General features: G+C 37.1%; 1 protein-coding gene across 1 annotated transcript in view; it reads right to left on the reverse strand.

Annotated features, from left to right (window-relative positions):
- LOC150099897 (pyroglutamyl-peptidase 1) overlaps positions 1-9,875 on the reverse strand; it is a 105,475-nt gene extending 95,600 nt beyond the window's left edge. The window contains exon 1 of the mRNA XM_090403305.1: positions 9,654-9,875. Within this exon, the coding sequence (XP_090259431.1) occupies positions 9,654-9,699 (46 nt within the window). The 5' untranslated portion in view covers positions 9,700-9,875. The remainder of the gene's footprint in view (positions 1-9,653) is intronic.
- Positions 9,876-14,413: the final 4,538 nt, after the last annotated feature.

Here is a 14,413-nt window from a genome sequence, read left to right on the forward strand (position 1 = left end):
ATACTGCAGATGCAAGAAAAACAAATAGTTTTATTGTATCCCTGATTAAGGTACAGAGCCTTTTGCAGTCTGTGTAATATATTTCTCAACAAATAGTGCAATTACAGACAGCTGGAATAAAAACGGCGCTAACTAATGAATCACATCCCCCTCTCACAGAAATTATGCTGTATAGACTCAAGCAAAACCATATGTTGCACAGGAAACACAGTATCTAACTAAAAACTATTGTCCAATTTTTCAATTATATGAAATAAGTGCTTGTTTTATTGCATTTGAAATACTTGATGTCATTATGACAGCTCACAAAGGCTAACTTCAAATAAAATTCTATCATGAATTGAAATAAGCCATATAATGCATGTGTGAGTTCCTGTACCAGCTCAAATGCAAACAAGCAGCAATAAAATTCAACCAAAGGTTGAAACTTTGTGTGAGTTGAGCCCACCAATAAAGAGAAGTTCCGTCAGAATGATAAATGACACACCGTCATGAATGTGTTAAAACTAAGAAATATATAGTGAATGTTTGATTTTTTAACGATACTTGTGACATAATGATTAGAAATATATACACATTTGCACAAGAATAATGTTTAATTTGCCAAATATTTCTGTCTGAATATTACAGACCATCTTCAGTGGCTACATAGGAATAGTTTTAAAAAAAACAAAGTGGAATACGAACAATTGATCATTCACACATAGAACGAGCCATGTGATGTCATACTGCTAAGTATTAGAAGAGTAAACATTTTTAAAGTCATAATTAAAGATATTAATTCAGAAATTCATATCATAATCTTAAATAACATTAGACTAATAGAGGAAATTTATATACAAAAAAAAAAAAAAAATCATTGTGTTATCCTGATTAAACTTTCCCAAATTTTTGATATAGATATACAGTCATTAAGATTCAAGTTAGGACGTTGAAGTAAAGCCTCCACACTTTCTTTAAATACACGTTCAAATTTGTAGCGACATCTGTGTAGGAGGAGAGTCTTGGACCAAAGGATGTTGTGGCTTGTTTCTAATCCATGCTGAGCAAATCAGTCTGTTACTTGTCAAGACTCCAACATTATCAGATCTTATATTTCTATCGTCTAAGGCATTCTGTACCGTATCAATCCAGCTATATCTTGGTCTTCCTCTGGGTCGTTTTCCTGCCAACTTAGCAGAGAACACTTGTTTTGCTAATCTTTCCTCTCCCATTCTATTTAAGTGACCATACCACCTGAGATTAGCTCTGCTAACGCATTCCTGGATGCTGACAATGTCAAGTTCTTTCCTAATATCCTCATTTTTAATATGATATTCCCATTGATGCCATCTGTTCATGCCACTAATCTTTCTCAGGAGGATTCTCATATCTGTGGTCTCTAGTCTTTGGTCAAGTGTTTTACTTCTGACCCAGCTCTCAGATCCATAACTTAAAACTGGTTTGAACACTGTCTTGTATACAGCTAATTTAGTGTTCCGACTAATTTCTCTCTTATTCCATATGAATTTATTCAATTGACTTCCCACCATACCAGCTTTGCTGATTCTGTTGTCTATTTCTATATTTAATATACCATCTTCAGTAAAAATTGTGCCTAAATAGCTGAAATGTTTTACTTGTTCCACAGGTTCTCCATTCACAACACAGTTGACATTTTCAATGATTCTGCCTATTTTCATTGTCTTTGTCTTTTTATTGCTGACCTTCATACCATATCTATTACAACAGCTATTCAATTTAGTCAGAGAATCTTGCAGACTTGTAGCGGATTTATTTAGAAGTATAACATCGTCCGCATAAAGCAAAGAGCTGACATTAACATCTCCAATTCTGATATCATGTTTAATACCACTTTCCTTCATAATGTGATCCATATAGATAATGAATAACAGAGGGGATAATGTACATCCTTGTCTCACACCAGATTTAACATTAAACCATCTTCCTGTACTTCCTTCAATTCTAACTGCTGACTTACAACTCAAATAAAGACAAAGTATCGCTTGATATAATGCCCCATTGACACCATATAACTGCAGCGTATTGAATAGCTTCTCTCTTGGCACCTTGTCATATGCCTTTTCCAAATCGACAAAACTTAAATACAGATCTTTGTTATATTCCCATGCTTTCTCGACTATTTGTCGTAAAGTGAAGATCTGATCCTGACAGCCTCTATTTGGCCTGAATACAGCTGTTCTTCACCAAGCTTTTCATCCACAATTCTTCTCAACCGTTTCTCAAATATACCTGCATAGATCTTGCCAGGAACACTCAGTAGGGAAATACCTCTGTAATTCTCACATTCAGTTTTATTTCCCTTTTCATATATGGGATTTATGGGATTTATTATTTTCATATATGGGATTTATTATTTTCATTATTTCCCTTTTCATATATTTCATAGTACCATATATATTTCATATATATGGTACTATGAGAGCTCTACTCCAATCATCGGGAATTCGTCCCTCTGTCCAGGCTTTCTGAACTATGCAGTGCAGCCACTGTAAGACTTTTATACCACCATACTTCAGCATTTCTGGTCGAATATCATCTACTCCTGCTGCCTTTCCACATTTCAAGCCTTTGATGGCTTTTTCTACTTCAAGTATGGATATGTATTCCAGACTGCATACCTGGTCAGTGTTTTTTATCACTATGCTGTCATCACTACTTGTTTCATTTAGCAGTTTTCCAAAATAATTACTCCATACTTCAAGGATATCTCTTTCTCCTGTTTTCATGTCACCTTTATCATCTCTAACTCCTTTTACAGCACTCCACTCTTTCCTCCATTCCTAAGCTTCTTCAACAACCTCCAGAATATTTTGCCACCTTCTTGATATTTATTTTCTATATTCTTGCCAAAGTCCTCCCATGACTTTTGTTTAGCTAGTTTTACACACTGTTTAGCTTTCTTACATTTGTCTCTGTATTCTGTAAGAGTGAAAGCTGACTTATTTGCCAGGAACTTTTGATATGCTTTCTTCTTTTCCTTCACTGCTTCTTTAACTTCCTGTGTCCACCAGGGAGTTCTGATTTTTTTATCCTTGCACACAACCTCACCACATGCCTCTCTGGCAGAATCAATCAATGTTTTCTTCAGTTTGCCACTGAATCTCCAAGGTTTGATTCCTGTTCTCAAACTCTTTCATTTTCTTTTCAATAGTCTTTGTGTATTTTAGTCTACAGTTCACATCTGAGAGCTATTCAACTTTTATTCGCTTTAAAACTTTCTTACATGTTATTCTTTTCAATATGAAATTCAATTTTATCCTGCTCAAGACTAAATAGTGATCACTTCCAATTTCAAATCCCTGGTACACTCTGGTGTCTTGCACACCAGGGAGAAAACATTACTATCAACAATAACATAGTCAATGAGACTTTTCTTATTCCTAGCCTCTTCTCTCCGTGTGAATTAGTGCAAAATTTTATGTTGGAACATGGTGTTAGTAATAACCAGTCCATGTCCTGAGCAGAAATCCAACAGATATTTGCCATTATTATTAGCTTTGCTCTTTTCTCCAAATTTTCCCAAAATATTTTTGTATGTCTCACAATCATTTCCTACTCTGCTATTTAGATCCCCAACAAGGACCAACTTTTCCTTTTTCATTGTGTCAGTTGCTTTTTCTAGAGCGTCAAAAAATTCCTCCACTTCTACCTTAGTAGAACCTTCTGTGGGACCATAGGCACAAATAAGTCTCATTGTCCAGTTACTCATTCTCATATTTGCCCACATTACTCTACTTGAGACTGACTGCCATTCAAGAAGATTAGCCTCGTATTTTGTGTTGAATACTATGGCTACTCCTTCTTTTCTTTGATTGTCATTGCCTGAATATAACATTTTGTATTTATTGCTCAGAAAGATCTCGCCAGTTTTGGTCTTTTTTGTTTCAGTCACCCCTGTTATGTCGATCTGGTACTTATCTAATTCCTCAGCTAGCTCCATTTCTTTGCCATTCAGGCGTCTTATGTTGATAGTACCGATCTTTAACTCTGGTGATGTGGAGTTGGGGTTTGTTTTCAGATTTGTTCCAGTAGCTGACTTTTCGCTGTTCGCCCTGGTTCCCTGGCGAAAACAACGGGGGCCTTGTTTAACCGGGCGATGTTCCAGCCGGCATGAAATTTTGTCATGTTGTACCATAATTTTTATTTTGGTTTACCCAATAAGAATACAATTTGGTCGGCTAAATCCCAAATTGCCAGCCCATCGTCGTTCGTTCAGTATCCAAGTAGATACCCAACAGGGTTCACCACGAGAAGGTGAGGATTGGACATTAGGTCAGAAGCCCTGGTCGGTTCTCCGCATTCCTTTAAAGGCTATGTGGAGGTCTCCTCTCAGTTATACAGCTTTGACCCTTAAGCACCCCTGGGAAGGAGAAAGAGTGGGATAATTCAGGCATTGGACATGAGGAAGAAATGAGCAAGAGAGTTAGTTGTGATTGTGGGGACAAATGATCTAAATGGACATAAGGACCATGTGAGGGCGAATATCAGGAGGTTACTGAGAAGAGTGAAAGATAACAGTGTAGTGGGAAAGGTTGTCGGTCTGTTGCCAAGGTATGACAATGGTGAGTTGTGACAGAGACCCAAAATCATGAATGGTATGCTAGTAGAGCTGCGTGAGAAGATCAATGTGTGAGGAGAAGGGAGTAGAGTTTGGGAATGTATGACGTGTTTCAGGGAAGAAAGAAATTATACAGGCATGATGGGTTGCAATTGAATGGCTTTGGAATGAGGACACTGGAGAAAGTGTTTCTGGATGGACATACAGTGTGTGATGCATGCAAGAGATCAGAAGCAAGAGATTAAGTGAAAAATCAGGAGAGTGGTACTGAAGAGAGAAGTGCTAAGCAGTGGAAACAGTAGTAGTGTGAGAGAACAGGAATGCAAAAGTAACAGGGGGAAACAGCAGGGGGAAGAGCCTGGGTGGACAGCGAGACATGGCATAGGGAGAGTGGATGTTGAAAGTAGCAGTAAATATGTGTATGAAGATGGAGTATATTGCGATGTGGATGAAGAAGTTGAGCTGACAGATGTAATAATTGGTGATAAAGGTGATTGGGCAAGTGTGGTGGGGAAATCACACCCAACAAGTGGCTTGGATAGAACTGGTTATAGACCTAAAAATTAATTACTGTGTTTGTTTACAAATGCCAGAAACATCAAAAATAAGGAAGATGAAATGGCACTGATTGAGTTAATTCACTTCAAAATCATTGGAATAAGTTAAACATGGTTGAATGAAGATGATATTTTAACGGGAATAGAAATGGAAAGACACTATTTTTTGCAAGGATAGAAAGGACAAGAAGGGAGGGACAGTACTACTGATGATATCAGGGGAAATATGCCCATATAAGGTAGACATAAAAGAGGGAAACAGGAAGACATATTCAGTTGGATATTGCTAGAGGCCCGGAAATGTGCAGGGTGGTGAAGAAATATATAAACAACTTGGATTAATGAACAAAGGTAGGGTAATTATGGGTGATTTTAATTAAGATGGTAAAGATTGGAATGAAGGGATAGAATTTGGGAATATGGAAAATTAATTTCTCGAATTCTTGAGAGATAACTATGAGGCAACATGTAGAGGAGGGCATACGAGAATTGAGAGTTTTAGATCTGATAATTTCATCAGATGATGTAACTGTGAGTAGCATATTGTGCTTTCAGTTGGTGAGAGTGATCATGAAGTGATCCTCTGGGTTGTGACTAGCCATATGTAGACTTTTGTGAGGAAAGGATATATGTGGAATTATAAGGCTGGTGATTATGACAAGCTTAGGAGACAGCTTGGAGCTATAGCATGAAATGAGGAGTTGAGAGGTAAGGAAATAAATACTGTTTGGAAACTGACAAAGAAATACATAACAGCATCAAGGTGTGAATACATTCTGAAGGCCAAAAGGCTGAATAAGGTAGGTGTAAAATGGATGAATGAGGAGCTTAAAAGTGAATTCTGGAAGAAGAAGAAGAAGAAGGTACAATGGAGGTAGTACAAGATGAATAATGGTAATAATCAGTTACATGAAGAGTATGAAGACCAAGCCAGGAGAGTGAAGGGAGGTTACAGAACTCAGGCATCAAATGACAGGTCAATCTGCATGTCCATGTCAGGTGTTGTAGTTAAAGTGTTGGAGAGGCTAGTGAGAACTAGGATCCAGAATCCTATTCCTCACCAACCTTTCTAATGCCTTAGCAACTCCAGACACAGATTGGCCTGGTTGGTCGAGTGGATAGCATATCCACTCTCCAGCCAAAAGGCTGTGGATTCGAATCCCACCGTGGACATGATGTTTGTGGAAATACAAGTGATGATCAGCGGTAGATGGCGTTAGTGTAGTTGCTGTCAGTTGGTGATTGAATGACGAAGACAGAGTTGTAGAGCAGATGCCCTCCCTCGATGAGTACTTGGACTCCCTGGAGGTGTCAAATAATAATAATATAATTTGCAGCTTCACTGTTATCCCCCCACCCTTCTGAAATGAAACAATTTTTCCTACTTAACTCCTTTGGGATCTGCCCTGTTGTAAGATTCATGTCAAACAGTTATACCAATGGTGCCATTATTTCCCTGGAACATGAGGATATGGTAGAGGAGGGATTGATGGTGAATGAGCAAGAAGTATACGAAGAATTGAGTAAATGATGTTAATAAGGCAATAGGATTTGACAGTATATAGTGTGTCTTGAGGGAATGCCCTACGGAATTTATGGCACGTTTGGCATAACTATTTACCATAAGTCTTGCAACGAAGTAAGTCCCAAAGGAAGGGAAGGTGGGGAAAATTGTTTCACAAATGGGAGGATAACACTAAGGCTACAAATTATAGGACAATCTGTGTATCAGGGATCGTTAAAGTATTAGATAAGTTGGCGAGGACTAGGATACAGAAGCGGGTTGATAATAGTAGTATTCTTTATGATGGTTAGCATGGGTTTGTTGGGCAGGGGAGGGGGTTCATGTTTCAGCAATCTGCTTATGTATTACAACAAGGTGACAAATTCACTTGATAAAGATGCATATACACTACTGGATATGCATTGGATGTTTCAAAGGCCTTTGATAGACTGCTACATAATAAGGTAGTAGTTAAATTGAAACAGATGGGATTAGATAACAAGATAGTAAATTTAATAGCTGATTGGCTTTCGGACAGGTTGTATGTGGATGAGTGGTATTCCAAGAGAGGAAGGTCACTAGTGGAGTGCCATAGGGATCTGTTTTGGGACCATTATTATTTAACTTGTATGTTAATGACATTGGAGCTGGATTAACTGGAAACGTTTAGCTGTTTGCCAATGATGCAAAGTTGGGAAGGGCTATGTGAAATAGAGAAGATGTTGTGGCCTTGCAGGAGGATCCGAATAAACTACATGAATGGGCAAATGATTGGAGCTTTCAGCTGAATGTTGCAAAGTGCAAGGTCTTGAAATTTGGTACACAAGGTTGGGATGCAGAATATTCCATTTATGGAAAAATTTTGAAGGAGGTGGAGGAGATGAGAAACCTGGGAGTGATGGTGAACAGAGACTTGAAGTTTAAGGGGTCACATTGCTAAAATTGTAAGAGCAACCAACTGGATTATGAGAATAATGAGGAGAACACTGACATGCAGAAGCAAAGAGGACATGGTTCCTCTGTATAAGGCTTTGATCAGGGACCCATATGGACTACTGTGCACAGATGTGGTCTTCCAGTTTTCAGGCAGGGAATTGGAGAAGGTTTACTAAGTTAGTGTCAGATACAAGGAGAGACTGAGAGAATGCAACTTACAGAGCCTTGTGAATAGAAGAAGGGATATGATTGAGACACATAAGTTGGTCAGGGGTTGATATCAGATGAATGTGTAGAAGATATTTCATAGAGTAGAGGGAGGCAGGGGTAAAACCAGAGGTTATCCATGGAAGCTATATAAGGAGAGTGTGAGCAGAGGAGTGAGAAGTAGGTTCTTGTTCAAATGCCTCTTGGGCAGTAGAAGCAATGCCCAAGAGGCATTTATCTCCTTTCCAATCAACTCCTCTTTCCATGCTATAGTTCCCAGTGGTCTCCTAAGCTTTCCATAATATCACACCAACCCTGTAGTTCCACATGTATCTATCCCTTCTTCACACCCTCCATGGATTCGGTAGACTCATTGTGGGAGGTTCATTCAACTGGCAACATATTTATCGTACTAAATCTTAAAATCTTTAACACTCCCTACATTAACACTATATTCCAGTATAGTGTTCCATTCGCTCACAATTCTCCATGTAAAAAAATCTATTCCTCACACCCTTCTTCACCACACTGTTACATAACTTCCAGGGATGGCCTCTAGTTCTTTCCCTCTCACCTTCCACTCTTTTTATAATTCCCTTCGGATTAATCTGATAAAAATCCCCTCACTAATTTAAACATCTCTATCATATCACCTCTCTTCCTCCTATCCACCATACTCTGCAATCCACATTCCTTCAACCTCCTCTCTCCATAGCCAAAGTCCTGATATTGTCTTAGTCATTCACCTCTGGACCCTCTACAATGTTTCCACATCACAATGAAATCCAGGTGACCAAATCTGAGCATAACAGTCCAAGTGTGGTCTGACCAGCGCTTTATACTGTGGCACGACTACTCTCTACATGTCAGTGTTTCTTATCATAGCTACACTACAATGTGCAGTCTTTGCAAAACTTCAGTCTACTGTCAACCATCACTCCCAAATCTTGAATATCATCCACTTTCTGCAGTACAGCACCATCAATACTGTACACAGCCTTATATTTCTGCACTCCAAAATGCAACACCTTGCACTTACTAATATTATAACTACAACCCACTCCTTTGTCCAAATCAACCGTCTTTTCAAATCTTCCTGAATTAATTAATCTCAGCAGTGTTACTTATAATTCCCTCCAACTTTACATCATCAGCAAATAAATGAAGATTCCCAATCAGTCCACAAGATATATCATTTACAAATAAGTTAAACAGCAGGAGACTAAGAACAGAACCCTGGGATTAACATCTTTTAAATGACTTTTGTATGATATTATTTAAGTATGTAATTATTGATGCTATTACCTATGGAGATAATTTTTATATCTCATTTATTATTTAAGTTTTTCTTTAAATTTTTTAAAGAAAAATTTTTTTTTTCTTTACATTTTTCTACCCTCCCTTTTTTTTTTTTTTTTTTTTTTTGCGATTCAACCACAAATCATCATGACATTTTAATCCAATTAAAAATTTCGGTCTCAGAATCTTAAAGTGTTTTCCCAAGCGTGTATGCGCCTGTGTGATGAATACTGCGTTTCATACAAATTGAGTGGAAGCGGGGAGGGCGAATACAAATAGGAATATGCTTTGTTTCAGTTACTTCTTTTCTTATTGATTCAATTACGTTTCAATGTGAAACTGAAAAAGTTGCGCAAAGCTCTGATTACCAAGCTGTTAGATGAGGGGGGGGGAATGAAACTATTTTTCACACAAGTATATTCCAATGATGGGAGAAACATTTACAAAGAGAAGAAACCAGGACAAGTTACCATCATTGAGTAACATTACTAGCTTTATATGGCGAGTCCTTGGACTCATTGGAGGTGCCGCGTAATAACAATAACTACAAAATAAAATATTACCATACCTGAACTAACGTCCGAAATTTCATTCTCATTCGGCTGTGCCATCATAAACCGTTAAAAAAACTAACGCCTCTCCAAAAGTAATAGTTTTTTTAGTAGTAGTAAAAAGGTTTAAGGATATTGGTACATTTCCTTATTTTATTTCTGATACATTACTGTCGTTTATAGTCTTTTAAAAATATATTAAAACGTTTTTGGAGCGAGAAATATCATTACAACCAGGTTTCCACAGCCTGCCACCCACCTCTAAATTGCCGATACAAACGCAAGTGATGACGATTACAAATCGCATTTATTATGGCTAAAATTCACAAATTTGTAAAGGCTGATGTAATAAAATCTGCAATCGCGATTTTTTTTAATTTTTGAAAAAAATTCTCAAATAAACTGAAATAATGATTTAAATTCATTTTGACTCATTTCTACATTACAAGATATTTAAATCAAACTAGTTTTTCTTATAGAAACAGCACTATCTCTTCAAGAAAGTGAGAGAACTAACGAAATTAAAAGATACTAATGCAGAAATACAAAAACAAATGAAAGTCGTATTAAGTGAGAATTGATGAGATGATGTGTACATATCCTCCCCTTCCCCCCCCCCCAAAAAAAATCCGATTATGTACAAATTAAATATATCTGACGCACATATACTGTACTGTGATCATCACAATGCTGTTTTCACCCTCACACGTTTTTGTTTGTTTATTTGTGTGTGTGTTTTTATAAGGTATTGAAAAAAAAAAATTGTCATGCCGTTCACCTTATAAAATTAGCCATAGGAGTATAATGGAACAATGGCATTGTAAACAGAATTCTTTTAAATTGATTATTTTTTAAAATTAAATTATTTAGAATGCCTATGTTTTCATAAAAGGAATAGATTCAACTCCACACACTATTAGTTTAATTCCTCTTCATTTCTTAGAAAAGACACTGCAGTCCTCAGTGAAAATTCATGAGTTTAAGACAAGTTAAAATGTATCGATTTTATCTTGATTCAAGTTTGATGGAACCCGAATTTTCATCTAAAATTTGATCGCCTAAGGTCTAAATGACAGTTATGTATGTTCTTGAACCAAACATGAGTCTAGAGATCCATTCTTACTGTGTGTGTGCGCGCGTGCGTGCGTGTCTTTTATTCCCCTGATTAGCAGTGTCGTTCTTTTTGTCTTTGTTTACGACAGGAGTTAAAAGGAGTCTATGAGGAGCTACCCTTTCACCAAATATATATAATTCATACTCAGCTAAAATAACCATACCCTTTCCAAAGGTAGCCTTTTTTTATGTTTCTTTGTTTTTTGTATATAGTGACATTTTTAAAAGCAATTCATTTTTAAGCTGTTTGCTAATTTGTAAAATATGAATTTATTTTATACATATTTAAAATGGATATCATCTTCCTTAGACATGTGTGATGAAACCTACTTCTACTAATAATAAATAATAACACATACGTGCGGTAACCGGTATCTAAGCCACGCACAACTTACTGTACACTGTTCGCTGCGTCATTCTGATGGGGAAAAAAAAAAAAAAAACGTAGAAATTTCTCCTTACTTCTTATTTGTAAAGTAGGAAATGAAGGTTACTCCATGTAGAACATTATTTTCTTATTGGCTATCTAAAAACTATAGTTCCTTATTGAAATAGAAGCAACTGAGTTCTTCTTAATTCCAAAATAAGATCATCCATTATTAGAGAGAGAGTAGACTGTTTCAATTTTTTAATAGACAAATGCATAAATTTCTGTCAGCATTTATTGAAAATAAATGTTGAAAAATTAAAAACACTTATTCTCTATATTGAAAAGAACAATAATAAGAACTCGAAATACTCGCGAACACTAATCAGTCAATCCAGATATCACACATGAAAGGAACTATGCTTCCTAAAGATGCTGCAGATATTTCGGAAATGATTAGGTACTTTCAACAGAGGATCTCTAATTCTTGAATGATCAACTGTATTCATATCATTTCATCCAGCACTTAATGTGTTGTCGCACGTTAAGAGCTTTTATTTTGGTTAAATAGCAAAGCTTAATGGAACATAGAGCAATCCTATTATTACTAACTCCCAAAGCTAATAATTCTACTAATTAGCGTTTAGTTTGAAGGATGAATTAATATGGAGACATTACTGAACATCTTTGAAAGGAAAGATAATACCATTTTATCGAACAATCTTTAAACTAATCTAACTAATTAAACTAATTAGTTAGTTTAAGTGGCTTTAAATTAAACCAAACTAATTAATTAATGTCTAACTAATTATTAAACTAATTAGTTAGACATTAAACTAATCTAGAAAAATTAGTTTTTTTCGGATCTTATGTCTTTTAATATTAATAGTTGATCTTTTAAGTGAATATCAAACAATTATATATTATTGTAGCTAGAATTACGTATAATATGAATTTTTAATGTTATGGTGAGATAGATTTGGAAGGAAGACAGTAGCACTACTTGGTGGTTATTAGGTCAAAGATCTCAAAGTACATCCTAAAGGCATAAATGGGAGTTGAACTTCACTCTTTTCTAGACTTAAGTTCAAGTCTAGTCGCCGACTGGAGGAACTTTTTCTAAGCCTTTCTTCGAACGGTTCCCGAGTTAATCGATCTCTGGCACGGGCAAGTGGGATTTTCCTCTCAGAAAGTCAGGATTTTTCATCCCGAAAACTCAAGAAAATCGACCATAGTACCCACATTATTTCAGACAGTAACATATCTTGTTAGGTTAGGTACCAAGAGATGGCAGCACTTGTTTGCCAGTCTCTTCATCGGTGACTGCTATAATTAGTGATAGACATGGGCCAGCTATCTCTGATTGGCTACCGGTGGAGATTGAACTGCCCACTCAGTCTCCAAAAGCTAGATAGAGTATAAAGGCCTCACCTACTCCCTATAAGGGAATAAAAGGCGTTAGCTGATTTATTTATTTATTTATTTTAACCTGTTCACTGTTGGGGTGCTTACAACTACTTCTGACAATACATTTCACTCATTCACCACTCTCCAAGGAAAGAAGGAAGCTGCACACCCTTAATAACCACACAATTAGACAACTTCCAAGTGTGACCCCCTGTTTTCTTCATATTCATCATGAATTGAATATTTACGGTGATTTCTACTGGACCTTGCCAAGGCCTTTGACAGGATTCCACATGGAATTCTAATCAGTAAATTGCAGCATATGGGAATGAACGTAGGGTTGGTGAGATGGATAGGAGGGTGGTTGACGGAGAGATATCAGAGAGTGGTTTACTCGGGAGTAGAGTCCACAAGACGGCCTGTGACTAGTGGTGTGCCACAAGGATCTGTTCTTGGACCACTGCTGTTTAATTTGTTCATAAATGATATAGGAAATGATCTGAGAGGAACAGTTCATTTGTTTGCGGATGATGCGAAGTTGGGTAGGGCAATAGTGAATGCAGATGACGTCAAAATTTTGCAGGATGATTTGGATAGATTGGAGGTCTGGGCTAAGGAGAATGGATGTCAGTTTAATGTGGCAAAATGTAAGGTTATGCATTTTGGGGTGAAAAGATTGGCGGGCAGTTTACTGCATTGGTGGAACCCTGCTCCAGGAAATTGATGAGGCACGAGATTTAGGAGTGTTGGTAGATAAGGAATTGAAATTTAGGGGACACATTGCAAAAGTGACCAAAACAGCTCATCAAAACACTTGGTTGCTGAAGAATACGTTGACAAGCAGAGACAAGCAGGTTATTGTTCCTCTCTATCGAGCCTTGATAAGACCCCATCTAGACTACTGTGCTCAGATTTGGTCACCTAGGTTTCATCTTGATGGGGAGGAGGTGGAGAGGATCCAGAGGCGAGTGACCAAGATGATAGCAGGTCTGTGGAATGAACCTTATGAGAACAGGTTGAGGATTTGTGGGTAGCAAAAATTGGTTGATAGGCGGAGGAGGGGAGATATGATTGAGACATTCAAATTACTGAAGGGTTTCTATAAAATTAATTCAGAAGATATTTTTGAGAACAGGGCTGGTTGTGGGAGGACTAGGGGACATCCATGGAAACTGGGAAAAAGTGTGGTTAGTGAAGGTGTTAGAGCTGGGTTCTTTACTTTTAGAGTAGTGAATGAGTGGAATGCGCTCTCTGAGTCATGTGGTGGATGCTGTGACAGTGAATGAGTTTAAGGCGAGGTATGATAGATACTGTATGAATGTCAAATAGTTGTGATGAATATGATTTGGGGCCTCCCTCGATGAGTCTAATGACTCCCTGGAGTTGTCCGTAATAATAATAGTAATAGTAATAATAGTAATTTTCTTCTGTGTCATTCTTATAGAATCCCTTTAGTAAGTTACAAGTTTCTATGTTATCTCCTGTCCTCCACTTGTCAACTAAACTTGGCAACCCACACAAACTCGATCTATCTTCATAGGGGACATTCCACAAACCTGCCACCAGCTTGATCACTCATTTCTGAATCCTCTCCACAACCTCTTGATCCTCAAGAAACACAGGTGACCAAATCTGGCCGAATCATAGGTTTTTTAAGATGGATAATAACTTCTTTATCTTTACTTATCCATTTGTTTTTCATCGTCCAAGTAATCCTTTTAACTATTTTGCCAACTCTTGCAATATGTTCTCTAAATTTAAAACTCTCTATCCACCATCACCTACAGATCCTTAATCTCATCAATTTCCTGGAAACGAGAACCATAAATACGACGGGAAGTGAGCAATCTTTTCATCCCGAAGTGCCTACCTTACATTTTGCAACATTGA

Source organism: Typopeltis vanoorti, chromosome 13 (assembly GCF_054136105.1).
Source record: "Typopeltis vanoorti isolate ZY-2024b chromosome 13, IOZ_Tvanoo_1.0, whole genome shotgun sequence".
NCBI lineage: Eukaryota > Metazoa > Arthropoda > Arachnida > Uropygi > Thelyphonidae > Typopeltis > Typopeltis vanoorti.